The sequence below is a fragment of the Panthera pardus genome, unplaced genomic scaffold, assembly GCF_024362965.1.
Source record: "Panthera pardus isolate Hobbes unplaced genomic scaffold, ASM2436296v1 HiC_scaffold_8, whole genome shotgun sequence".
Classification (NCBI taxonomy): domain Eukaryota; kingdom Metazoa; phylum Chordata; class Mammalia; order Carnivora; family Felidae; genus Panthera; species Panthera pardus.
The window spans coordinates 94,178,286-94,204,169 of NW_026527013.1; the positions used below are offsets into that span (position 1 = coordinate 94,178,286).

General features: G+C 36.4%; 1 protein-coding gene across 7 annotated transcripts in view; it reads left to right on the forward strand.

The window, feature by feature from the left end:
- CDK14 (cyclin dependent kinase 14) overlaps positions 1-25,884 on the forward strand; it is a 621,048-nt gene that overhangs the window by 265,748 nt on the left and 329,416 nt on the right. For all 7 annotated transcript variants that reach the window (XR_008420630.1, XM_019443275.2, XM_053898331.1 and 4 more), the window contains one exon: positions 4,616-4,710. Coding sequence is in view for 6 of the 7 variants with exons in the window: in XM_019443275.2 (XP_019298820.1) it covers positions 4,616-4,710 (95 nt within the window). In the remaining variant the exon portion in view is untranslated. The remainder of the gene's footprint in view (positions 1-4,615; positions 4,711-25,884) is intronic.

Here is a 25,884-nt window from a genome sequence, read left to right on the forward strand (position 1 = left end):
CCAGCCACACGAGTTAATTCTCTTTCTGAATGGCCTTCTTTGGACCAAATATATGGTTATTCAAGTTTATCTTGGGATTAAGGATATATTATATGGTCCTGAAACAGTTTTGCATGGAGAAATCTATAGAAATTTATAGCGATAACAATAGCTCTCATAACTGCTCGCATTCGTTGAGGTCATCCTAGAACTTGGTCTGTATGCCTTCTCTGCCATTCAGGGAGATGCCTACTGCAGCCCATTTTGTATGGTGATTACATCTCTAAAATATCATTTTTCTTCTGAATAAAAATACTAAATACTCCAGACTTGCTTTTTTTAAGTATGTTGGAACATGGGTACATCTCTTTATTTTTATTTTTTAATAGATTTTATTATTTTTTTAATGTTTATTTATTTATTTTGAGAGAGAGAGAGAGAGAGAGAGAGAAAGAAATAGAGCCTGAGCAAGGGAGGGGCAGGGAGATTGGGAGAGAGAGAATCCTAAGCAGGCTCTGCACTGTCAATGCAGAACCAGATGTGGGGATACAACTCATGAGCCGTAAGATCATGACCTGAGCCTAAACCAAGAGTCAGACACTTAACCAACTGAGCCACCCAGGCACCCCAATAGACTTTATTTATTTTATAAAATGTTTTAATTTTAATTTTAGTTTTTGAGAGAGAGTGACAGAGACAGAGTGTGAGCAGGGGAGGGGTGGAGAGAGAGGAATACACAGAAATCTGAAGCAGGCTCTAGGTTCTAAGCTTTAAGCACAGAGCCTAATGCAGAGCTTGAACTCAACAGACTATGAGATCATGACCAGAGTCCATGGCCTGAGCTGAAGTCAGATGCTTAACTGACTGAACCACCCAGGTGCCCCTAGACTTTATTTTTTTAATACAGGTTTAGGTTCACAGCAAAATTGAATGGCAAGTGCAGAGAGTTCTCATACAACCCCTGCCCACCACCACTTACCTCTTCCCCACTGCTGCCCCTATGCCTCCCCTGATATCAACATCTCTCACCAGAACGGTACATTCATTACAACTGATGAACCTACACTAACACGTCATTATCACCCAAAGTCCAAGGTTTAAATTAGGATTTATGCTTGGTGTTAGAAATCTTTTTTAAAAGATGTGGTTTTGCAGGTATCAAGAATTTATCCAGGGGCCACCAGTGTCAGGAACTAGGTTCTTAATAAATTCTTGATGAATAAATGAATGATTACAAGTTCTTGACAGAACACATGCAAAATATTTTTTTTTGTTTTTCTCTTCAGTTTGTATACCAAAAACAAAAATTGAAGATTAATTAAAATAAATAATGATAGAGGGAAACTCCTGTTCTTTGAGTATCGTGCTCGAATGGTCACTGATCTAGGGGGAAATAATTCCGTTTATTTCTGGTCTTACTGAGGGATGAAAAAGAGTTTATCCTTAAATTAATACTTGTGCTTATAGTATATAAAATTCTCATATACCTACTTAATAGGGGTTTTGGTTATTTGATAAGATTGGTTACTTCCATGGTGCATTATTACGTGCATATTTTTTTTCCTGTCTTCCATGGTTCTTTTATTCTTAACAGGGTTTGAAAGATGTGAGACTAAATCCACTTATTATTTAATTAATAAGTAATGTCTTGTAAATATTTCATGTCTTTTTACTCTGCAGTTCCATTTTTCACGATTCATTATAGGGAGATAATTCTAAAGGAATATATATATATATATATATATATATATATATATATATATAACCCGGTTATGTCCTTTGTGGTATTATTTATAAAAAGGGAAATCTAAAGGTATTCGTTTATTTGTGGTAAGCAGTGTTGCAGTGAGTCTGATTATGGGGGGAGTGGAGTTGTCTCATTCCCTTTTTTAATTAAGAAAAAAAAAAGAAGAGCCTTGTGTGGAGGAAGGAATGGAATTTAAGAGGTAGAATCAGCTATTCCTTGCCCAGGTCTTGAAATTGACAACAGTGTTAGCCAGTCTTCTCTGAATTTTTGGAACGGTTGATATCAAAGGGCCTTGTGTTGAAAATGAGTGTTACAAAAAAAAAAAAAAAAAAAAAAGAAAGAAAGAAAATGAGTGTTATCTGTTAATAGACTGAGATCTGGGGCTGGTGCTGGTCGTATAGTAAAAGGAAGATAAATCGAAGGAGGAGGAGCTGCCAGATGGTAGCAGACTCTTCAAGGAATATTCAAAGTGTGTGTGTGTGTGTGTGTGTGTGTGTGTGTGTGTGTGTGTGTGTCCCCACTGGGGAACCTAAATGAATGACAATCAGTAAATTTATTGAGTTGCTACTATGTATCAGGCTTTGATCTTGGACATGAAGTTTAGAGGACAGTGAATGATGGCTGCCTAGTCTTGAATCCTTCCACTCCCACTTCTCCAAAAGTTATAAATCCAACAGAGAGACCAAATAAAAGTGCACATGACCCACATCTTTAAAAACATTAGGAGATGCCACAAGTCTGTGGTTGCAGAATGGGACAAGGGAAGCTTTAGACAGGTTTAAGAGACTGTGAAAAAGAATAGAGGGATGTGGAGAGCTGAGATGAAAGCACAGACAGAATCAGTCTGGAAAGAGAAAACTGGGTCTCCATGTAGTTCACAGCAGTGACTATAGAAAAGATCAAAACTGAATGGGATTGGAACTGGCAGGCATTGGAAAGTATTGCCTATGGGAGAGATTCAGATATATAGCAAAAGGGTAGTACCCCTTGAAGACATGGCAGTGAAAGTAAAGAAGGAAAGACAAGGGAGAAATTAAGGATCCTATAGAAATGAAAAAGAAACAAAACACCCCAAACTCTTTCCCTTTCTCCCACCTGTACCATCCATAATAACTACATAGCAGAGAGAAGAGAGGACTCTCAAACTAAGAGCACAGCACTTTGGATGAATAGAATTAGATCAAATACATCTGTATAAAACTGCTGTAAAAACTCAGAAAATATAAAACAATGCATTTCAGCTCATAAAAATGCTTTTCAAAAAACAACCATAGGGGCTCTTGGGCAAGTCAGTTGGTTAAGTGTCCAACTCTTGATTTTGGCTCAAGTCATAATCTTAGGGTTTTGGGATTATGGGCTCTGCATTGAGCTCCATGCTGAGCCTGCTTAAGATTCTCTCTCCCTCTCCCTCTCCCTCTCCCTCTCCCTCTCCCTCTCCCTCTCCCTCTCCCTCTCCCTCTCCCTCTCCCTCTCCCTCTCCCTCTCCTTTTCCCTCTCCCTCCCTCCCTCTGCCCCTCTCCCCCACTCATGTGCTCACGCTCTCTCTCTCTCTCTCAAATAAAAAAAAGCCATAAATTGAAGAAAACTGTACACAATATGGTAATCTAAATTAAATTTTCTCATTCAGGCTCTTGGGTGTATGAAACCTAAAAATCCCACCTTGACTTGGTAATATAAAAGCTCAGAAGAAAAATGTACAAAAACCAAAATGAAATGAAGTAAGTTATTTGAACTCCCAGGAAATATAAAAGAAAAGTCAAATTGGAAATGAAGTGTAAATTACATGATGTCCAAGGGAAAATAGATTCAAATGTCAGGTGACCCAGTATACTAATATTTACATTAGATATAAATGGCCTAAATATCACTTAAAAGAGATTGGCAAAATGGATTTAATTTTTTTTTTAGCATTTATTTATTTTTGAGAGACAGAAACAGCATGAGTGGGGGAGGAGCAGAGAGAGAGGGTGGGTGACACAGAATCTTAAGCAGGCTCCAGGCTCTGAGCTGTCAGCACAGAGCCCGACATGGGGCTTGAACTCACAGACTGCAAAATCATGACCTCAGCTGAAGTCAGATACTTAACCGACTAAGCCACTCAGGCACCCCATGACAGAATGGATTTAAAAAACACATGGCCCAATGATATGTTGTCTATAAAACACTTACATATTCAAATATAATGATTTTGGTAGGTTAAAAGATGTAAACAGATACACCATCAAAAGTAAGCTGAAGTGGTTATATTAATATCTGACAAAACAGGCACAGAGGTAAGAAAATTACCAAAGACAAAGAGAGACATTATATGTGGATATAGGAGCCAGTTCACAAAGAAAACATAGCAATTCCAAATGTATATCTAGTAAACACCAGAGCTTCAAAATACACAAAGCAAAAACTGGCAGAATTCAAATGAGAAATTGACAAATCCCCAATTACAATTCTCTTAGTCACTAATAGAACCATTATGCAGAAAATAGCAAGTGTATAGAAGAATTGAAGGACACGATCAACCAACAGAATCTAATTGGCATTTATAGAACTTTCCACCCAAGTTCAGCAGAATATATATTCTCTATACATCTGGCATGTATACCAAGATCAAGCATATCCTTATAATAAAACAAACCTTAACAATTTTCAAACAATTGAAATCATACCAAGTATATCCTCTGCTTATAGTGGACTCTACCTAGAGGTTATTAACAAATAACAAGTGAAATAATTGGGGGATCTTCATCTAAATGAAAACCCTGTTCCTCTGTCCTTGATTCTGAATAGTTTTCGGCTTGGAAAATGGAAAAATAGATATTGATATGGAAAAATGATGATGAAATATATCAGTTGATTGTTACGCATTGTCTCTTTTTCTATTTTGTTTTACAGCCTCTCTGTTAAAAGGACTAAAACATGCTAACATAGTTCTGCTTCATGACATCATCCACACCAAGGAGACGCTGACACTTGTGTTTGAATATGTGGTGAGTAAAATAAGAATTCAGATTTTACAAATATAAATAAAATTCTTGTAATATTATCATAGAGTTTCTTATTTAGGTTGCTATATACTGAAGTGAGTATTTCATCCAGTAAGTTTGCATAGTTTTGAAAAATCCAGAAAAATGTTAAGATATATTATTTATAGATATAGATATATATTTATAAGCATAAATATATAATGGATATATTATCTCTTTATAACCTGTTGTTACTTTGATGTGCTGTAATTTTTTGGTTTATCAAATAGGATTAAACAGCACAGTGGTGATCATTCCATCAAAGGAAGTTCACAGACAATTTATTTTTCCTTTGGACTTGTAACCTGGTTTCTCAGAAGCATCCTTATTAAGGTTGTGGTTTTTTTAATTGTTGTTGTTTTCATGGAGGAAAGCCTGATACTTACAATTTAGACTTCATAGTTTTCCCCCTCAGTTGGTATTTCAGCTATTAATTAAAACTTCCAATTTGCATAGCACACAATGTAATGATCTTATTGTGCTGAGAGTATTACTGCTGGAAGACTTGGACTTGAACTCATAATTAATCTTTCTCCGTTTCTCTTAGAAAAACATATGGTATTTATGTAGCACCACTTCAGCATTTAACTGTGGAATCATGAAATGTAACCATGATAATTAACATCCCAATTTTCACAGATGGATCTGAGAACATGTAATTTATAAGATACAAATGACATCGGTGGAGACTTTTATTGAGAAGAGTAGCTGTTGGTATTGTGAATGTATTAGTATCCCATTTTGTAATTATCACACTACTTTTTTAAAAATTTGAAATAGTTTCCTTTTTTAAAAATATATAATAGAATGCATATTTGCAGCATTTTTATCTTGCTAATGTCTGCCTGTGTCTGTTTATCATTTGAAAATTGTTGTCTTATGAAGAAGCCATTTCTCTTCTCTATTTACATATAAATGATAGATACATTTGAATAATATGGTAATGCAACTACAAGGACGGCTAAAGCTGAGCAGTTGAATATATTACATGCTACCAAGAATGGATGCAGATTCACACATCAATGCAAATATAATTTCTTTTGTTTAATCAGTGATTTTGGAGTCAATAACATATTCAGTTGGTTTAGAATTGGAATTTTTGTTTCCTATTTTCCAGTAGGTCTAGTTGCAATATTGCAATTAAATCTAGATTTTTATTAGTATACTTGACTAACTTTTATATTTTATGGAAAATAGATTTCAAAAATGTACTTATTCCCTCCTCCAAAATTAGATAATTAAGCTAAAAGGAATAAAAGTAGTTTGGCCTCTAAAATCATTTACATTAATAGAGAAACTAACAGAAATAATATGAAAGTATGTCCTCCAAATCTTAAAAGAAAACTAAATATATTTGTGAGGCTAAAAATGTGTGTTTCAGATCACATGTCATTTGATGATTTTCTATTCTGTGGACGTTGCCACATGAAAGAAATTCACTGTCCTGAAATATTTGCTAATTGATTAAGGCTGACTTTTAAACATGTCCTGCAGTATTTGCTAACTGATTAAGACTGACTTTTAAACAATCACTCCTCTTTGTGTGAGGGAAATTTTCCCTGGTCCCAATTCTTTTGGAGCATCCCTGGTCAATCAACCACATAGTATAGTGTGGACATATACGGTACTTTTCAAGCAACATTTTTCTTCCTGACCTCTCTGGGGGAGATAAGCTTAACCTGTTCACTTTCAGAGAATAGGGCAAGTATGTGTCATTTATGGTTTAGGACTGCCCTGCCTTGCCTCTGCTTGGTTCCCCACTCCACCATTTCCTCACTTCCCCATTGTCCTTTGCCTTCTTCCTTTCCTTTCTTTGTCTTTTTCTGCTTTCATCTCCTATCCTTTGGCTTTCTTGGGTGAAGTACTTTTCGTTGCTACAGCTGAAGTTTGTTTGGGCTTTGTTTATTTTAAGTAAAATGTTTCAGTGGATCTCTGAAATCAGAATTGGGGTAGGGGTGGGGAAGAGCTCCAGGCTGTAGAAATATCTTACAGGAGTCTTCCCAGTTAGAGTGGAGGAGATGTCGATTCCTTGGCAGCTTTGGTCTATGTGGCAAGTATCCAGTATAAAAATAACTCCCTTGAATATTTCCTACGGGTTTTATTTTTTATACTGTTTTTGTTGTTGTTGTTGGTTGTTGTTTATACACATACTGATATCTCAAGAAGATTAAAGCTAGTACATATTTTAATGGATTAATCAGATTGCTTTCCTCACAGTATCTAGCAGAAATAAATTCTGCTCTTTTCTGGTGTGTTTCATAGCAGTAGAAAGGCAATAGTAATTTCAAAGCACGAAATGCCTTGGGAATTAGAGCAGATCTAGGTGAGGGATGTAGGCTAGGAAACAGGAGGGCACTGAGGGCCTGGGATGATGAGTGATAGATCAGAAAGGGAGGTGAAAGAATATTTCAGACAATTATGACCACAATACTAAAAATCAGCAACTAAAATTTATTGAGTTCTAGGCCAAGCATTGTGCTGGGGGTTTTACATTCATTATCATTTTTTATATTCTCAACAGCCTCATGGAAGTATGAATATCAGCACTTTACAAAGGAGAAAACTAAGGATTAGGGAGATTAGGTACTTTTCCAGGATCTTGTAGCATGCATGTAAAACAGACTCAGACCCATATTATTCTGATTCCCAATTGTAATGTTGTATCTCCTATTTATTTTTACAACTTTACCTAGATTGAGCTTTTGGTCAGAGGAGGAAAAGAAGAAATTTTCTTTTTCTTTCCACCACCCTCCCTTATCCTGCTCTTAAGATCCTGAGGGCAGTTAAATCCTAAATATACAGATAAACTGCTTTGTTGTTTAAATGACTTTTATGGACTGGTCAAAAGCCTAGTTATTTAAGATTTTATTTTAATTATGAAATGTTTTAAGTTTCCATAAAACAAACTTACAGGGGTGCCTGGGTGGCTCAGTTGGTTAAGCGTCTGACTCTTGGTTTTGACTCAGGTCATGATCTCACAGTTGTGGGTTCAAGTCCCACATTGGGTTCTATGTTCACAGTGCAAAGCCTGCTTGGCATTTCTTTTTCTCCCTCTCTCTCTGCTCCTCCCCAGCTCTCTCTCTCTCTCTCTCAAAAAATAAATAAATAAACATTAAAAAATAGTTTAAAAAGCAAACTTATAAATTATATTATTACCCTTAAAACACTTGCGCGCGCGCGCGCACACACACACACACACACACACACACACACACACACACACAGAACCTTGTTATTTAGCAAGCCCTAAAATCAATACCAAACATTTTAATGTATACTTTCCTAAACTTAGTAATATTGCCGTATTTAAAAATTGTTAACTTCAAAGTTGTTTTTCTAAAAAGTGTTGATTTTATACTCCATGTAATTAATAGTACCTTTTTTTTTTTTGAGGAAGAGAAATGAGGAAGTTAAACTGTGTAAGAAAAATCCATATACTATGACCATTGAAACCCTAGATATGAAAGAAAGGAAAAATTATTTAAGATTAACTAGGTACTATTGGATTTTTTCTTTGGATTTTAGTTAAGTGTTCAAGGTTTTTTTTTTAAGATTCCTATGTAATTTGAGTTCCACGAAGTGGAAGATTCTTATTTATGATAGTGTACAAACTGTGTATGTGTATTTCTGTTCTTTGCTTTAAAAGAGAACTCAAAGCCTAGCTACTTTGTGTTATTCCCATGAATGACATTCTAGGTTACACAAAAGCCTGGCAAGGGGGCCAGAATAATGGAATAAATGATGAGCTGTTAGTGATGTGAAAGAATACTGGAAGAAATGACTTTGGAGGTCATTATGAAAACTGTTAAGTGGATAATTAAATATTGCTAGTGTAGGCTGTCTCTTATGTACTGTGGAAAGCTCCTAAAATGTCCAAAATTTAGATTCTTATACACTTTCAAAATGTGTAGATATAATCTGTGAGCTGCAAGGTTGGCAACATCCTGGGAAACATGCTGCTCAATTTGCCCATGTCTCAGTCAAGTAGCACATGGACCCCGGTAATGTGTGCTGTTTTGAGTACTACCTTCATGTCATTATTGTCAAATGTGAAAGAGCATTTTCACCAAGGAATGACTCAGTCAGCTTGAAAAATAGATCTTATTATACAGTGGTGTAAGACATTGTTATAGCTCTCTTTCTTCCTACATGCATTAGAAGGTTGGAAGAGAATTCCTATAGAAAATAGTGAAAGTGCAAACAATTTTTTTCTACTTAAATAGAAAGTTAAGCAACTACGGTCTGTCCTTCCTTCCCTCCCACCCTCCTTCCCTCCCTTTTTCCTCCCTTCCTCCCTCCCTGCTTCTTTCTTTCTTTTTCTTTCTTTCTTTCTTTCTTTTTCTTTCTTTCTTTCTTTCTTTCTTTTCCTTCCTTCCTTCCTTCCTTCCTTCCTTCCTTCCTTCCTTCCTTCTTTCCTTCCCTCCTTTCCCAAAGACAAGTGCCACATTAACCTATTTAACACTATGCTGAAAATTTTATTTTTTTTATTAACAAAATTTTTTTACATTTATTTATTTTTGAGAGACATAGCACAAGTTGAGGAGGGGCAGAGAGAGAGAAGGAGACACAGAATCCGAAGTAGGCTCCAGGCTCTGAGCTATCAGCACAGAGCCCCACATGGGGCTCAAACTCACAAACCGCGAGATCATGACCTGAGCTGAAGTCGGACGCTCAACCGACTGAGCCACCCAGGCACCCCCATGCTGAACATTTTAAAACAGATTCCATCAGTGGAAATATGAATACTAATAATACATGTGATCATGTAAATATATATTACTATTAAAGTGCATAACTGTTCTGTTGTGGTTTTTATAACATGAGATCAAAGTATGTGTAGCAGAACTCTTCGTTGCATATTTATTATATATAAGAAGAAAAGCAACAAACATTATATTCATTGGAACAATCACTTTATTTTTTTTTTGCTGTGCTGTAAAACTAGTAAAATACTCAAAACTAATGTGTAACATTATGTAAAAACAATCTATATTACATATGAAAAAAGCTGTCTCCAAAAATTATGTAAAGTGATTGATGTATCATCAAAATTCACATAAGTTATTCTTATAGTACTTTTATTCTACAAAATACTCTCTTATACATGTTATTCTATGAGATTCCATCTTTAGCCCTTTAAGATACTTAAATCACATATTGTTATTACTCAGTTTTGGCTTTTTGTTACCCAGTTTTTTATTGATGAGGAAAAATAATGCTTAGAGACTTTCAAGTAAAATCACTCAGGTAAGTTATAAGGGTAAAAGCTAAGGCTTCTGTGCCAAGACCCTTGTTATCCCATCTCATCTTGTAAATAGCTGGTGTTAGGATAAAGAACCATCTTCACATTTTTATATGATGGTCTGAGATGTGGGTGATGTTCAAATATGGGAACGGCAGCTGAGAGTTACATTCTGTCTTTCCCCCCTGCCACACAATTTACCTCATTATTTGGTTTCTCTACCTCATACATTTTGATTTCTAAATCTATGAGGAATGCTTTAATTTGCATGATTTTAAACCACATCTGTTCTCAAAAACTGTAGCTCTCCCTCACTGTTCTGGTTTCCAGATTAAACTATCTTGGAGAAGTTGAATATGTTTCTGCTTCCTATGAGATAAAATACATGTGCACATGTGCATGCACGTACAACTTTAAATGGGAGTATTTAGGGGAGGCCTTGCTGAGAAGGTGAGAAGTATTTAGGGACAAAATCTGAAGGAGATATAGGAGGAACACACATATATTTGAGGCAAGTGGTTGGATTCAGGATCTGTTTTCATGGATGAGCCGATAGAATTTGATGTGGTATTTGAGAGATGAAGAGCAGTCAGGAATGACCCCACGGATCTGGACTTGAGCAACTCTAATTGTGGAGCTGCTGTGAGGAAAGATGGGACAGACTGCAGAAGCAGCAGTGTGGGGAAGAACACAGTTCACATTCAAACAGGTTGACATGTGTATTGCATATGCAAGTGAACATGTCACAAGGCAGTTGGGTGCATGAGTCTGGAATTTTGGAAAGAGATCCAGGGTAGAAATTTGGAAGTTGCCTGGGCTGTAGATATTATTTGAAAGGTGATTGTATGGGATCACCGAGTATGGTGACTGTTTCCCTAGTGACCCTAAGTGAACCATGTCTTTGTATACTCACACCCTTGTGCAATCCTTACCCCTTAATCTAGACTGGGCTTGTGGCTTGCTCTAGCCAATAAAGCAATATGGTGGAAGTGACACTGTGCCAGTTGTAGTCCTGACAGCTTCTCTTTTGTGCTCTGGAGCAAACTGACCAGCTGTGTTAGAATTCCAGTTGTCCTGCTGAAGAGGCTAGATGGAGAGCCAGAGGCTCTGGATGGTGTGGAAGAAAACTGAGTACCTGAAACACAGTGTGAAGTTAGGCTCTAGGTACAAGACTCTAACCAAGCCATTTGCCCAGCCAGCCTAGCTGCTGGCTGCCAGATCTGTGATTGAATAAGCCATTTGGGGAGTGGGAGGGGGCCGTATTCCAGGCTCACAAGTATCACATGGTGATTGTCCCTGCTATGCCTTTTCTGAATTTGCAACCCAAGAATTGTGAGAAATGATAAGATGGTTGTTGTTTTAAACCATTAAGTTTAGGGTTAGTTTGTTGTATATACTCAGTAATTAAAACACCATATGTTTTAATGAATGAGCAGAGAAAGTGGAAGAGAATCTTATGGACTGAATACTGGGACATTCTACCATTAAGGGTCATAATGATGAAGAACTATCAACGAAAGGATACTGAAAAGAAAACACCAGTAAGAAAGGAAACTATTCATGAACTCAGATAAAGCTGTTTCATCTGAGACTGAACGCAAGAGCAGAGCAGGGGCTGCCTCTCCAGTGCCTAGCAGCGTGTCTGGTGATAGGTACTTAGCAAATGTTTTTGATATGAATGAGTGAGTGACATTTGAAGCGGGAAGAACAAAAGATTATAATAGTTTCACCAGTTAAGGCAGACAACTGAGAGAAAGCAGAACTACTAATTCATGTTTCAAAATATTTCTTTATTAAGAAAATTTTTTTCTTTATTTTTCTTTACTTTTATCTACATTGCATCTTAAGTTTCCATCTAGAGTCTTTTTTTTTTTCTCTCAAAGCAAATATTCTTCCAAGCAGAAGACTTAGAGCAAATCTGACTCCATAGCAATGAGAGTGGGCCTCAGACAATGGGATAGTCAGAAGCCACCTAGTTGTGTCAGAGGAATTAAAGGGTCTGGCTGCTCTGAACAAATGTACCAGTCAGAGTTCTCTCTTGCAAGCAACAGAAATTCTCTTTGGCTGAATTAAACAGAAAAGTTATTGAGAGGCTATCATGTGGCTGACAGACCTGCTGGGAAGAATTTAAAAATCAGCAGGAGCAGTGAGAAGCTGGATAGCCAGACCAGAGCCAAAACCATGCTAGGGGACTGTTGCCACTAGGAATGTTGACTCCAGACATGGTCTCTTATTTCACTGTCCTGACTGTCGTGGGTAACTGGATGTTATTACCTCTGCTGACGATGGCAAAACAGCATGGATATTCTCCCTGATTCTATGGGTTGTTAGCTCTTACTGCTGAGTTAGAGTTGGTTGTGTTTGGTTAAGTGACACTAGGTCTCATGTCCATGTTTTGACTGCACACACCCCTCAGAGAGTGGCTTTTGCAACAGCAGCTGGGCCTTGCCTTCCACCAAAAGCCATAAAGCAGGGGATCTTCAAACATAGGTAATACATTTGTGTACAGAAGACACTTCACTCCCGTGCTCTTTCCAATCCCCTCTCCCCCAAAAACACCTCATGAACATCCACCAGAATAAGCTTATGATGTAGTCCTGGATAAATTGCATCTAGAATGTGAAAAGAATCACAGGTGGTGTATTCATAGAACTATTGTGTATAATCTTTGAACAATCAAGAATGAAGGTGGTTTTTAACAGGTGGTGGGGAACTAAGCTCTTGAATCTATAGAGGTGTAAGCACCCTATAGAGCATTAATGAAATTCAAAACTAGATTTTTGTACATTAAAGTCTAATAATCTTCATTCCCTTTTAGTAAGTAGCAGTGTTATTTCCTGATTTCAGTAAAGCTTGTGGCAAGGACTCATGACATCCTTAGAATAAAATTGAAATCCAGATGTTAGATTATTATTCTTTCAGTTTATTACTGGATAAACAACTTCACCCAAAGCCTATTGATTAATGAATTGACATCGGGGTGGAGAAAAGTTTATGAGGGTATGCTGGAGGGCACTGTCTTTGACCTTGTTCTGTTTGAAATTTTTATTAATGACTCAGATGAAGACATGGTGATGATGTGCTTGACCTATTTGTGGGCTTCATAGCTGGGAGCCATAATTAACACTTGGGGTGATGGAATCAGGGGTCAAAACAGAATCTGACAAAAGAATCTGACAAAATGATGAGTAGAAACTACAGTCTGAATTGCTGTAGGATAAGTAAAACAATGTTTTTGGTTAAAAAAAAATAAACAAGCCCAAGCTAATATGGAAAAACAGGATGGAGGAAAGTTAACTTCAAAATAGTTCATATGAAAAAGACTAGTAATTTCTTTGCCTTAGCGAAGGGAAGCAAACAGGAGCATGCACCTAGGATGGCAGGAGGTCTGTGAACCATGTATATCACCAGTTATGGTGCCAGGAAGACTTATTCTGGAGGATTAGGCATACTAGAGAGTAGAAGAAAGGTAATGTGTGTATTCCAGACAGGATAGGAAAGCCAAGTATGAGAATTCTGGGGAGGCTAGTCGTGGCTTAATCCTGGGAAAGATTTGCTAATGTTTTGTGTTACTCGTAAGTTAACTTCAGTGTCTCAAAGTGTAATGAATGTCTTACCACTAAAAGTATTCAAATAGAGGGTAGGTGGATCCATATCAGAAATACTGTAGGAAGGGTTCCTAACCTGTACGCTATGTAGGGCAATTGAAATAACGTAATTTAGGTATGTTATTTCATGTTGTCCCAACCAAAACCATGAAGTAAGTAGAAGGTTTCTCCATTTTGCAGATGAGGAATTTCATGCTAAGATGTCAGATACTCCATGTATGCCCTTTCCAGTGACTACATAATACCATCTCCTGTGTGAAGTGTGAATCCAGGTGGCTTAAACTTTATATAGCAAAGGATTGACCCAAGTTTTTGCAACTGTTATGTGAACTCATTTCATTTGGCATAATTTTTGGAAGGAGAAACACAACTTGTTATGATCATTCACTTATTCATTCATTCATTCGTTCCTTCATTCCTTCATTCATTTTTCTCCTCCAACATGTAAGAACTGTCTTCCAGGGATTATCCTTGAGCTCTAGAGATACAAATATATATCTGTTGCTTTTAATGAGGCTGAAGTCTTGTCAAGGACTGTGATGTTGGGCTAGATAGTGTCTGTGTGCCATTTGGGTAATAAGTTGCTGTCACAGATCTTCCTGTATTGTGGGACTGGAACACATTTGTGTTTTAGGGAAAACAGTAAGAAAACCAAATTTGACTCATGGACTTTTCTTTATGGAAGAATTTCAAGAATGTTTTAGTTTCATGTATGGAGAACTGGTTATGCAGTGTCATACTGTGATCTTATATTCCGAAGAGGGGTGAGTTGTCATTCAGATCTGAGCAGCAAACATGAACAGATGTAAACATTGTGGATGACTGAACGTGCAGGCGGTGTAAGATAGAAGAATTCTGGAGCATAAGGATGAACTAAAGAAAGGAAAACGAAACAAGCTTGCTTTCAATCAGTGCTCTGTTATAAACTTCTCATTTTGTCTAATTGGTAGGACAAAGTCAATTAACTTCTTTTCTATCCTTTACCCTAATGGCTTTTTCTCATGTCACAAAGAATCCCGATCTTTTTGAGTCATTTTCCACTATGTTTTTTCACTGTCATGTTGGGTGCTGGGATTTCAGTTTATTTTTTCAGTTGATATCATATCTATCTTCTCTGTGTTCTAGTTTTATTTCATATCATTGCCGTCCATATTAGGAAGTCCTAATCATAGTTTAGTATTTTAATTTGCACGATTTAAGATGGAAGTGTATACGGTCTCTAAATGTTGCTATAGTAAAAGCCTGGTTATCCACAAGAACATACAGTTATGAGTACCTTTCTATAGATGTGACTGCTTTTATGAGAACTCACTTCGTGTCTATGGGCTTTTTAATTTTTTTAATTATTTTTCTTATTTTAATTTTGAATTTCATCATTTAAGCTATAAGCATATATTGGGGAAGCTGAAATAATATGTGATATGTGAAGAGAGTACACTGAAAAAGAGACTTTACTGTTGGAAGGAGAGCATAGGGAAAGTAAGAACAGAAAAAGAATTCCTTTGAAAAGGAAAGAACGTATTTTGCATATTACTTTTTTGGATTTTTTTTCCTCACAGGAATTATTTCAATTTTTCTTAAGTTAAGAAAACAATAATCTTGAAAAAACTGAACATGTTTCAGGGGGCAGGCGGAGGCAGGAGACTGATGCATTAGATGTAATAAGACTGACAATAATGGTCGACTCAGAGAGAGTGGAGTAACATTCCAGCTAAGGTACTAAAGTTGCCATCTGATGAAGGTACCCAAGATCAATAATTCCAGTTACCTTCACATTATGTTTGATTAGAGCATGAAGTAGTTGAAGAAAAAATTATTAGCAAATTTATCTCTCAGTGAGAAAATATACATTATTTTATATCATACAATATGAAGTGTCTGCAGCTTCTCACTAGTGTTCAGGATCAGTAATTTGATAAATACATTGCAGTATAATGACCGCTTAGGATTTTCTCCTCATTTTATTTTGTTGGTGTTGTTGCTGCCATTATTTCTTGCATTTCAAGAATATTTAATTAACATCATATAATGTTTTAATCTAATATGTGTTTTGTGCTTTGTTAAAGGGGGTGAAATCCACTCCAGGTTTGAATCATTATTTTTGTTGATGTGACTGCTGTTTTTATGTGAGTTATACATCATATGCATATAAAGAGTCAATTAGTTTCATGGTTTACTATAAAAAACAGCAGTTTTTACTCTCCAGTCTTTTAGGTGATCCTTGTGGATTTTCCTCTGAAAATCTAGTAAGACTTTCTTTTATTATCACCTCTTGTTATTCACCTTTTGGCATCATCCATTGACTCCTACAGTGGAAAACCTGAACTTGGTGGGGTTTTTTTTCGTTATTCCATTTTCAACAAGTGAACCCATCTGTCCTGCCATTCTCCCATCATCTTTTGCTTCCGGTGTAGGGCCATTATAATTTTGATAAGATCAGAAGTTTGGCATTTACATTATTATGCCAATATAATTTTTTTTTTATTATTTTAGAGAAAGAGTGAGAGAGCATGAAGAGGGGAGGGGGCAGAGGGAGAGAGAGAGAGAGAGAGAATCCCCAAGCAGGCTTCATGCTCAGCATGGAGCCTGATGCAGGGCTCAATCCCATGACCCTGGGATCATGACCTGAGCCAAAATCAAGAGTCGGACGCCCAACCGATTGAGCCACCCAGGCGCCCCAGTATAAATCTTGTTTGTAGCTGAGGCATGTAGGCTTCCCTGAAATTAATAATAATTTCCCATTTTTCATTTCTACCATCAATTTAAGACCTTTTCAAATCTTGCCTGGTGCATCTCTCTTCTCTGGTTTTTTGGGATGCCCTACCACTCTCTTCTGGGGTGGAGATGTTTCGCCCTCCATCTCATGTTGTTTTATTTTGTGAGAACACAGTTTCTAATAGCTTCCTGGACAAGAGTGTGTGGAAGATTTGTGTTTTTTGTTTTGTTTGTTTTGTTTTGTTTTTTTCAGATGTTGCATTTCTGAAAATGTCTTTATTCTGCACTCATGTTTGATTGACATTTTGACTAGATACAGAATTCTTAGTTGGAAATAATTTCATTAGAATTCAATACAGTTGCTTTATTATTGCCTAGTTTTCACTATTTCTGTTAAAACAGTTTTCTTTATTTGCAGTGTTCTAAAGTTTCATAATGAAGCAAAAAAATAGACCAGCATACAACTTTTCATTTGCACCTTTTCAATCTGGAAACTCATGTCTTTACATTCCTCTCTTTCTCCTATTTCTTCTTCTTCTTCTTCTTCTTCTTCTTCTTCTTCTTCTTCTTCTTTTGTTTTTTACAGTTTTATTGAGAAATAATTCACATAACAGAATTCACTCTTTTACAGTGTGTATAATTCGTTTGTTTTCAGTATATTCACAGATTTTGGGACCATCATTACGATCTAATTTTAGAAAATTTTATCAACCTACCCAGAAGCCCCCTACCCATTAGCAGTCCCTTTGAAATGTCTACCTTTCCAACCCCTGGAAAACACTAATCTACTTCATGTCTCTTTGGGTTTTCCTGGACATTTCATATAAATGGAATCCTTCATATGTGACTTTCTGTGATAGGCTTCTTTCACTTAGCATAATGTTTTGATGCTCATCTGTTTTAGCATGTATCAGTACTTCGTTCTTTTTTATGTAATATTCCATGATATGAATGTACCACATTAATCATCTGATGACTCTGTATGTTTTTAAAAAACTGTCCAGCTATTTTTCAAAGTGGATACCCCATCTTACAATCTGACCAGCAGGGTTTGGGGGTTCCAGTTTTCCCACAACCTCAACAATACTTGGTATTGTCTTTCTTATTACAAGTGGATATTTGGTGGTTTCTTATTGTCATTTTCTTTGAATTTCCCTCCCAAATAATGACAGTGAGCATTTTTTAGTGCACATATGTCTTTCTGTTTCAAGAAATTATCGGAAATTATTTTGTTATGATTTCCCCTTCATTTTCTCTTTCTTCTTTGGGTCTCTCATTATTTAACTGTTGAACCTCCTGTGTTGCTCTTCTAATTTTCTTGTCTTTTCTTTCCTATTTTCTAATTATTTTTCTTTCAGTCAAGCTTTAAGGAACATTTTCTCACCTTAGTATTTCATCTGTGCTGTTGAGGGTTTTAAATTTTAATATTATTTCTAAGATAGCTTTCTGTTCTCAGAATATTCCATTTTGTAATATCCTTATCTTGTTTCAAGGTGGCAGTATCTTTTCTTACCTCCTGAAAATATTAATAATAGCCTTTTTAAAAAATTTTTTTAACGTTTATTTATTTTTGAGACAGGGAGAGACACAGCACGAACGGGGGAGGGTCAGAGAGAGAGGGAGACACAGAATCTGAAACAGGCTCTAGGCTCTGAGCTGTCAGCACAGAGCCCGACGCAGGGCTCGAACTCACGGACCGCGAGATCATGACCTGAGCCGAAGTCGGACACGTAACCGACTGAGCCACCCAGGCGCCCCAATAATAGCCTTTTTGAAGCTTTCCTAACAGTATTTTCTCTGTTTCAACCAAGCTATTACTATTTTTCTTTCACTTTGTTCTGGTCTCTGTCTTCAATATGAGAAGCTTTGGTTTGATAGCTGGTGACCCTTGGCTGTCTGGTCATAATTAAAGGTGGTACAGTGGGGTGCCTGGGTGGTTCAGTAGGTTGTGCATCTGACTCTTGATTTTGGCTCAGGTCATGATTCCATGGTCGTGGGACTGAGCGCTGTGTTGGGCTCCATGCTAAGCATGGAACTTGCTTAAAATACTCTCTCTCTCCCTGCGCTTGCTCTCTCTAAAATAAAATAAATTAAATAAAAAATTTAAAAAAATAAAGGTGGTACAGTAACAGTCTTAAGGATGGGAGCTTCATGTGTGTGGGTGGCTGGTTCCCCATTCATTTCACTGTAGGAACTGACTAAGCCCTGTTGTTGTGAAATCCTTGATATTAGTATGAATCTTTCCTGCAGTGCTGAAAGATTCCCACTGAAGATTCTTCTGAACTCCTGCCTGGAGGAGAGAGGCCTAGCTGCCAATGTTCTGGAAGCAGAGTGGGGTATAGGACCTTACGTGATTTTCCTGTTTCAGGACGGTATCCCTGTCCTTAACCCATTGTGTTTTCCAGTTTAGACACTTTGTTTTACCCTCTCTAGGATTGAGAGAGGCAGTTTTATACATAAGCCAAGTGGGAAGGGGATCTAAAGATTAAAAAACTACTGGAAAGACTTTCAGCCAACCGGTCTTTCACATTGTAGACCTCCATGTATAGACCTTCCATTCATTCCCACATCCTGGTGCCACTAACCCCTGAGCCTTTCGGTTATTCTGTTGTACAGATAGGGCTGCTTCTAGGGTTTTGCCTCTGCCAGTTTAATAAATAATCTGTTTGTTTGTTTGTTTGTTTGTGTTTTCTATGCTAAATATGCTACCATCTGTTTTGGAGCTTTTGAAATTTGGTGTGGGATTCAAGAGGGTATAAAGGAGGTGTGTATGTTCAGTTTTCCATCTTTACCTGGGAATCTCATAAGTTCTTACTAAGTTTAAATATGAACAAATGTGTTCAGGCTTGTCGTTGTGTAAATCACTGTGTAATTAAATTTTTTTCACATTGATGTTTGCAAAGCATATAAATCTTTGCTATTTATCAATTGTCAGAGTTTATCAAATGTGACAAGGCTAGTGGTGGAAGTGAAGATATTTTAATTAACTGTTATTAGATTATTGTCCTATCAGTAAAATTTTAGGCACATGAGCAGTGTGTAAAGTGTAAGTGTTCCTTTATTAGGATGTCCTGTCTTGACCGAAAGTATTTTTGCTTGTTAATTGGTCAGTTAGTCATTATTTTGTTTGTTCGTTTTTTGTTATAATTTGTTATGATGATCGTGGATGTTGATATACTGTATAAGTATAAATTCATACGTTTGATAATATTTTATTTATTTTTTTAACATTTATTCATTTTTTGAGAGACAGAGCGAGAGTGGGGGGAGGGGCAAAGAGAGAGGGAGACACAGAATCTGAAGCAAGCTGCAGGCTCTGAACTGACAGCACAGAGCCTGATGCAGGGCTTGAACTCACAAACCGTGAGATCATGACTTGAGCCAAAGCTGGACACTTAACCGACTAAGCCACCCAGGTGCCCCAATTTGATAATATTTTAAAGCCAATAAGCACGTTTTCACAATGTATGTATAAGAAAATAAACAATTGTGAAAGGTTCTGATTTTTAAATTTAGTTATTAACATATAGCTTACTTGTTTAGCCACACTCATTATGTTTTTGATTGCTGTTTATAATTAGAAACCCTTCTTTTGAGAAAATGAACTTTTTTAATGGTCTAAGTTGAAGTGATCCAACTTCAAGGGAGTGACTTTTTTCTCACTGGCAGATACAAGTCCAGTTATAAATCCCCAACAGATACTTATTCAGAAACTGAGAAACTAATTTGTCATGGAAGCTATTTGCTAAGTAAGAATTTTCCATCTTCTGAGTTTTCCCTTTTCTCTTGATTATGCAATCTTTGTTTTAAGGCTCTTTGGATCTCAGTCATTAGTTTTCATTTCAGCCATCATGAAGGACATTTGGAAGATCAAGTTGGTTCTCTCTTTTCTTTCTTGTATTACTCTACCCTTTTGACTTGGATAATGGAGTTAAAAGCATCAATGGAAAGATAAAATTTTGAGTAGTTCTTAGCTGGAACTTTAGGAAGTATACTAAGGAAAGATATCTAAGTCTAACAATAGGATAGAAAGTCAACAATGCTAGGGAGAAGAGGCATGGGGAGAGATGATTAGTAACAATATTTATTAGAAGAAAAGAAAGGACTAAGGTTTTGGGGGGTTTTTTTGTTTTGTTTCGTTTCATTTGTAATAAGATTTAGTCCAAGTAAAAATACCATGAACTGGATTGTATCTTGTAAAGGGTAAAAAAGGGCAACATGATCATTCTTGTTTGTCATCATGACATCCATGTAAGATGAATGGGCAGCTAGTCTCCCTGAAGGCAGGGGCTGGTTCTCGTAGTAAAATTACAGTGGGATTTCTATAAATCTTTGCCAAATTGATATGGTTATTTCTGTAGAGTAGATGCATCAGACACGTGTGTGTGTGTGTGTGTGTGTGTGTGAGAGAGAGAGAGACAGAGACAGAGAGACAGAGAGAGACAGAGAAATGTAGAGGTTTTTTTTAAAGTTTTTCATTAAAACACACTTACAGACTATGACAGACTCAGAGACATGGGGTCTATATCCTCCTTTAAAGGAAGACTTGCTTCCTAGTGATAGGAAATATGGCCACTGGAATGCCTGCTGACAGTGCCTAATGCCTAATGACAGTGCCCTGTCAGCCGCTCCTGGATCTGCAGAGACCCATCTCAAATGAGGCCACGTCTTCCTCCAAGCATCCTGCATCTGGTGACTGTGTGAGTTGGGAGTATAAAGACCTGGTCATTTCTGCTCAATGCAGTATGGCTCTGATGCTACCTTGGCCAAGGCTTTATTGGCCTGCATCACACTTTGACTTCCTTTGTCTAATCCTACTTCCTGATCCTTCCTTCCACCTAATAAACATACTTCTTTTATATAATAAGCATATTACCCCCAAACTCTATCTGAAGAACCCAGCCTATGACACAGAGTCATAAAGATTACTTAGAAAAAAATTAACCCTTCAATTTAACAGGGATTTGTTCTCTTTTAGGGAAGTTACAGTTTGAATATGGGGTTCTGACGTAAGTATCCAAGTGTACCAGACATTATATCAGAAAATCAAAAGATGTTCAGAGGGGGAAAAAATACACATTATAGCAGAAATTTCTAGAAAAAGTAACTTTAGATGAGAAATAATTAAGTTCATAAAACTGTATCATGCCTTTGAAGTTAGTAAATCCTTGACACAGGTTCTTTTAAAACTCAGTGCAATGGTAAGCACCAGGTGTTGTATGAAAGTGTTGGATCACTATATTGTACACCTGAAACTAACATAACATTGTGTGTTAACTACACTGGAATTAAAGTATTTAATAGTCTTACCATATTATCAGAGGAAAAGTTTGAGTATTTTTTGCCTCATGTTGAATACTATATTATTCTTCTTTAATAGTTGGATCCCAATACCTGTAGGACATACTTCCTTTGCATTTTGAACTTATGTCTGGTAATATGGATTTCTTTGGCCAGTAAATTTTGAGAAAAAGTGATTATCGCAGCATATGTAATCTGTCCTATCCTGACTGATACACCCCAAGTTACTTAGTATCCAGCCACCCCAGAGAAAGCCAGTACTATCAAGACTTTTTTTTATGACTCATACTCCAAATCATGTTGTGTGTGTGTGTGTGTATGTGTGTATGTTTATTTGTAAGTATACTATACCGAAATACTGCATATGCTGTTGTTAACCTTTTAAAAAAACTTGCGGAAGTTCTACCATTTTCCCAAATCAATAAATGTAGCTATGTATCAGTGTTTATCCACGTTTTAAAATTCATGTGCCCTTTGTCTTAATATAAAAATCCCATGCTTTTCTTTGATATAATTTTAAATCTTGGATAAATTTATAATTCTTAATAAAACAAATTCAAATTATTGAATACTTGGCTCTGGCCTTTTAACTTTTAAAAGCCACATGTTTTATCAGTGAGGGCACTAAATCACCTTGCTTACCATGAGCTTTTATATCATAAATAGTGTCAAGGATCAAGGACAAATGTGGTCACCTTCCATGTCATGTATTGTTCCTGCTCTGTTTTTCTTCTTTTTTTAATGTTCATTTATTTTTGAGAGAGGGACAGAGTGCAAGTTGGGGATAGGCAGAGAGAGAGAGAGAGAGAGAGAGAAAGAGAGGGAGACACAGAATCTGAAGAAGGCTTCAGGTTCAGAGCTGTCAGCACAGAGCCGGATGCAGGGCTCGAACCCACAACCCAGGAGATCATGACCTGAGCCAAAGTTGGACACTCAACTGACTGAGCCACCCAGGCGCCCCTCTGCTCTGTTTTTCTTGATAGAAATCATTATAACCACCTTCCTGTGTTGAGTATGATAATTCCTGCTAATTTATTTGGAAGTAAACATTTAGATATTTTGTCCAAAATTTTTCCAGTATGATTTTCCGATTTTTTCATAATTGTTTTAAATTTGAGCACCATTATCTTCCCTGACATTTTGCTAAGACTGTCTTTCAAATGGTGTTTTCAACCACAACATCAGGAAACCACCACCTAGACAGACTTGGTGAGAGTTTATTCTTTCTCTTGAAATTTCTTTCCAGTAACCCTTTTATGGCAAATTGCACTAAGTCAAGAGATTGAAAAGATATTTTTAGCTCTGATTCACTGAATACATAACTAGATTTTGGCATAAAAGCTTAAAACATATCATGAGGAGCAGTAATGTTGGTCTTTGCTTCTTGAAGTTTCAGGATTCATATTCAAAACATCAACTATATCTGCCAAATATGTCAGGCTCCTGGGGAAGTTATTATCTTGGCAAGTCTGCAAGTGTATAATGACTAAGAAAAAAAGTAAAAGTTCTTTTTTAGGGTATCTTTAATTTCATGCTATGCATAGCAAAGAATTAAGCACATTTTCTTTGTCCATGAATTGAGCAAAGCCAGTAACAAAAAAGACGAAAAAAATAAAATGATGATCAGATCTTTGACAGAGTTTTTTATGAAAGATAAATCAGCAGTTTGGCTTTTGGCTATAGATCCTGAAAAAAAGAAATACTTTAGAATTTGTGTTCCATTTTAACTTTCGGCAGTGCTCAGAATACGAGGATTCATGAATTTGGGATTTCCCCCCATTCCTTCGGTGATCTGAGGTCTTATTCTTTGCTATTAAAAGAGCAATATCAAAAATAATGAAAGTCAGTCAAAGATAAATATCATGATTTCATTCATATGTGGGATTTAAGAAAACAAAGCAGATGAACAGAGAAGAAGGCAAGGAAAAAATAAGTTAAATAGAGGGAGGCAAACTGTTAGAGACTCTTAAGTACAGAGAACAAACTGAGGGTTTTGGAGGGAAGGTGAGTGGGTGAATGGGCTAAATGGGTGGTGGTCATTAAGGAGGGCACTTTAAAAAAAAAAATTCAATATTTATTTTTGAGAGGGAGAGATGGAGTGTGAGCAGGCAAAGGGAGACATAGAATCCGAAGCAGGCTCCAGGCTCTGGGCTGTCAGCATAGAGCCAGACACGGGGTTCGAACTCACTGACTGCGAGATCATGACCTGAGCCGAAAGTGGGCGCTTAACCGACGGAGCCACCCAGGCCCCCAAGGAGGGCACTTTTAAGAATGAGCACTGGGTGTTACATGTAAATGATGAATCATTGGGTTCTATTCCTGAAACCAATGCTACACTGTGTGTTAACCAACTTGAATTTAAATAAATACATTAAAAATAATTAAAAAAAAAATAAAAGAGCCACCTGAAACCAAGCTTTTACAATTTTCAGGATTTTTAACAATATATTTTACTACTCCTCAGTTTCTTGCATTTCAGAGCATCATACTCTTCAGGTAAAAACTTGCATTTAAAAAATAATGTTGGTGTGATTCTTGTACTCACTGAGCTTGAGAAATCTAAATTACTTTGCTCCTTTATGTACCATATTGAAATAATTACAGTTGTGCTTAATAATTATATAAGCACACAAATGTGCGCATGCTTCAGGTGTGCTACAAGAATAGCAATATAAATTACCTTTCCTATCATATATAACCAATAGACATTTCAGATACTTCATTGTTTACCAGGACTTTCTCTGAAAGCTTTGTCCTTTTATACTCTGTGTATTTCCACCAACCAAGAAGATTTAAATGAGCTCTAGCTTTGTAATATACATTTATTTGTAAAACCATTTGTCTAATTCAAGGGTTTTTTATGTATCCCTATTTGAGACTCTGTAGCCCACAACCCTTGCTTCATAAATAAGTAGATATTTAAGAACCACATTTAAGAACTCCAAAGTATTTTGCATTATAAAATCTTAATAGCATTACTTCTAATATATCCCTCTGCGTTTCCATAGGGGAGAAAACCTCCTAATATTTTTACTACTGGATCAAGTGATATGAACAAGGTTATAAATGTTTCATTTTAGGTAAGAAAAAGAAGAGTATTATTCACATTTATTTGACTGTCATTCTTATTTCCCTCAAAGTCATCACTGAGCTCCTAAATAGTGAATAGCTTTTATTCGTTATTATACATTTTATAATACTTTACTCATTCTAAGATTTGGAAAATGTATATTTTATTTTCATTTGTTATGCCAAAAAGACAGGTGACAATTTAGCAAATTATAATTGTTTAATATTTTCATTGAATTATGTGCTCCAGAATTACTATTTTTAAAATTAGAAAAACATGTACCTGAAGCTTATTACAGTATAATTTCTAAAGTTTTTTGAACCATACATCTGGTATGATCAGTACTCTTACCTCTTAGAACCAATATTATTAAAAAACAAAAAACTAAGACAAAAATCCCTTTTCCTGCTTTGTAGCTAGCAAAGGTCTCAGACCTGCACCTTTGATGCTTTTACCTCCATTCCCTCTTTATTGCCCTTTTTCTGTCCTCTTTTCCATTTTAGTTCTCTGTTTCTAACTTTTCTCCCTCATGTTGCTTTTATCCTATAATTTCAGCATCTCCCTATTTCTAGCAGGGCAGCTCCAGAAGGTGTTTTCAGAGCTGATACTCCTGAAAACTATTTCACTTCTTTTCTCTTTGATCTCATGCTTTGACTCCAAAACATTTTATGTGGCCCACTTTGTTAACCTCTTTTTCTTTCCCCAAAGTTTGGAGGATGTTGGATGATGAGAGCATTCCATTCTTTATACCCATTGGCTTTTTATTTTTCCTTTTGAAAATCAAACTGGCTTCAAAATAATATGAACATCTTTTCAAAGTGTCTATTTGACTCCATTAAAATTTATTATATGGTTTAGTCTTGTGAATGGTTTCCCAGAGGACATATAAACCATACTGGTAGCTCTTTCCTTTACTGTTGGAAGAGAAAACATTTTACACATTCTTCTGATGCAGGAATAACATATCCTTCTGTAGAACCACAATGCTCTACTTCTGGAAGATCTCACCCCCTCTGCCCCAAGTTTCTTGAAACTTTCCAAATTTATACTTTGAATTTATTTAATTTTAAGAGGAAAATAATGTATACATTCTAGAAGTTTTATAAACTAAATACATTATAGATTTAGAGATATGGATATAGATATTTATTCCGTGTATGAATAGGCCATTACAATATTGAAACTACTTCAGACACTTGAAT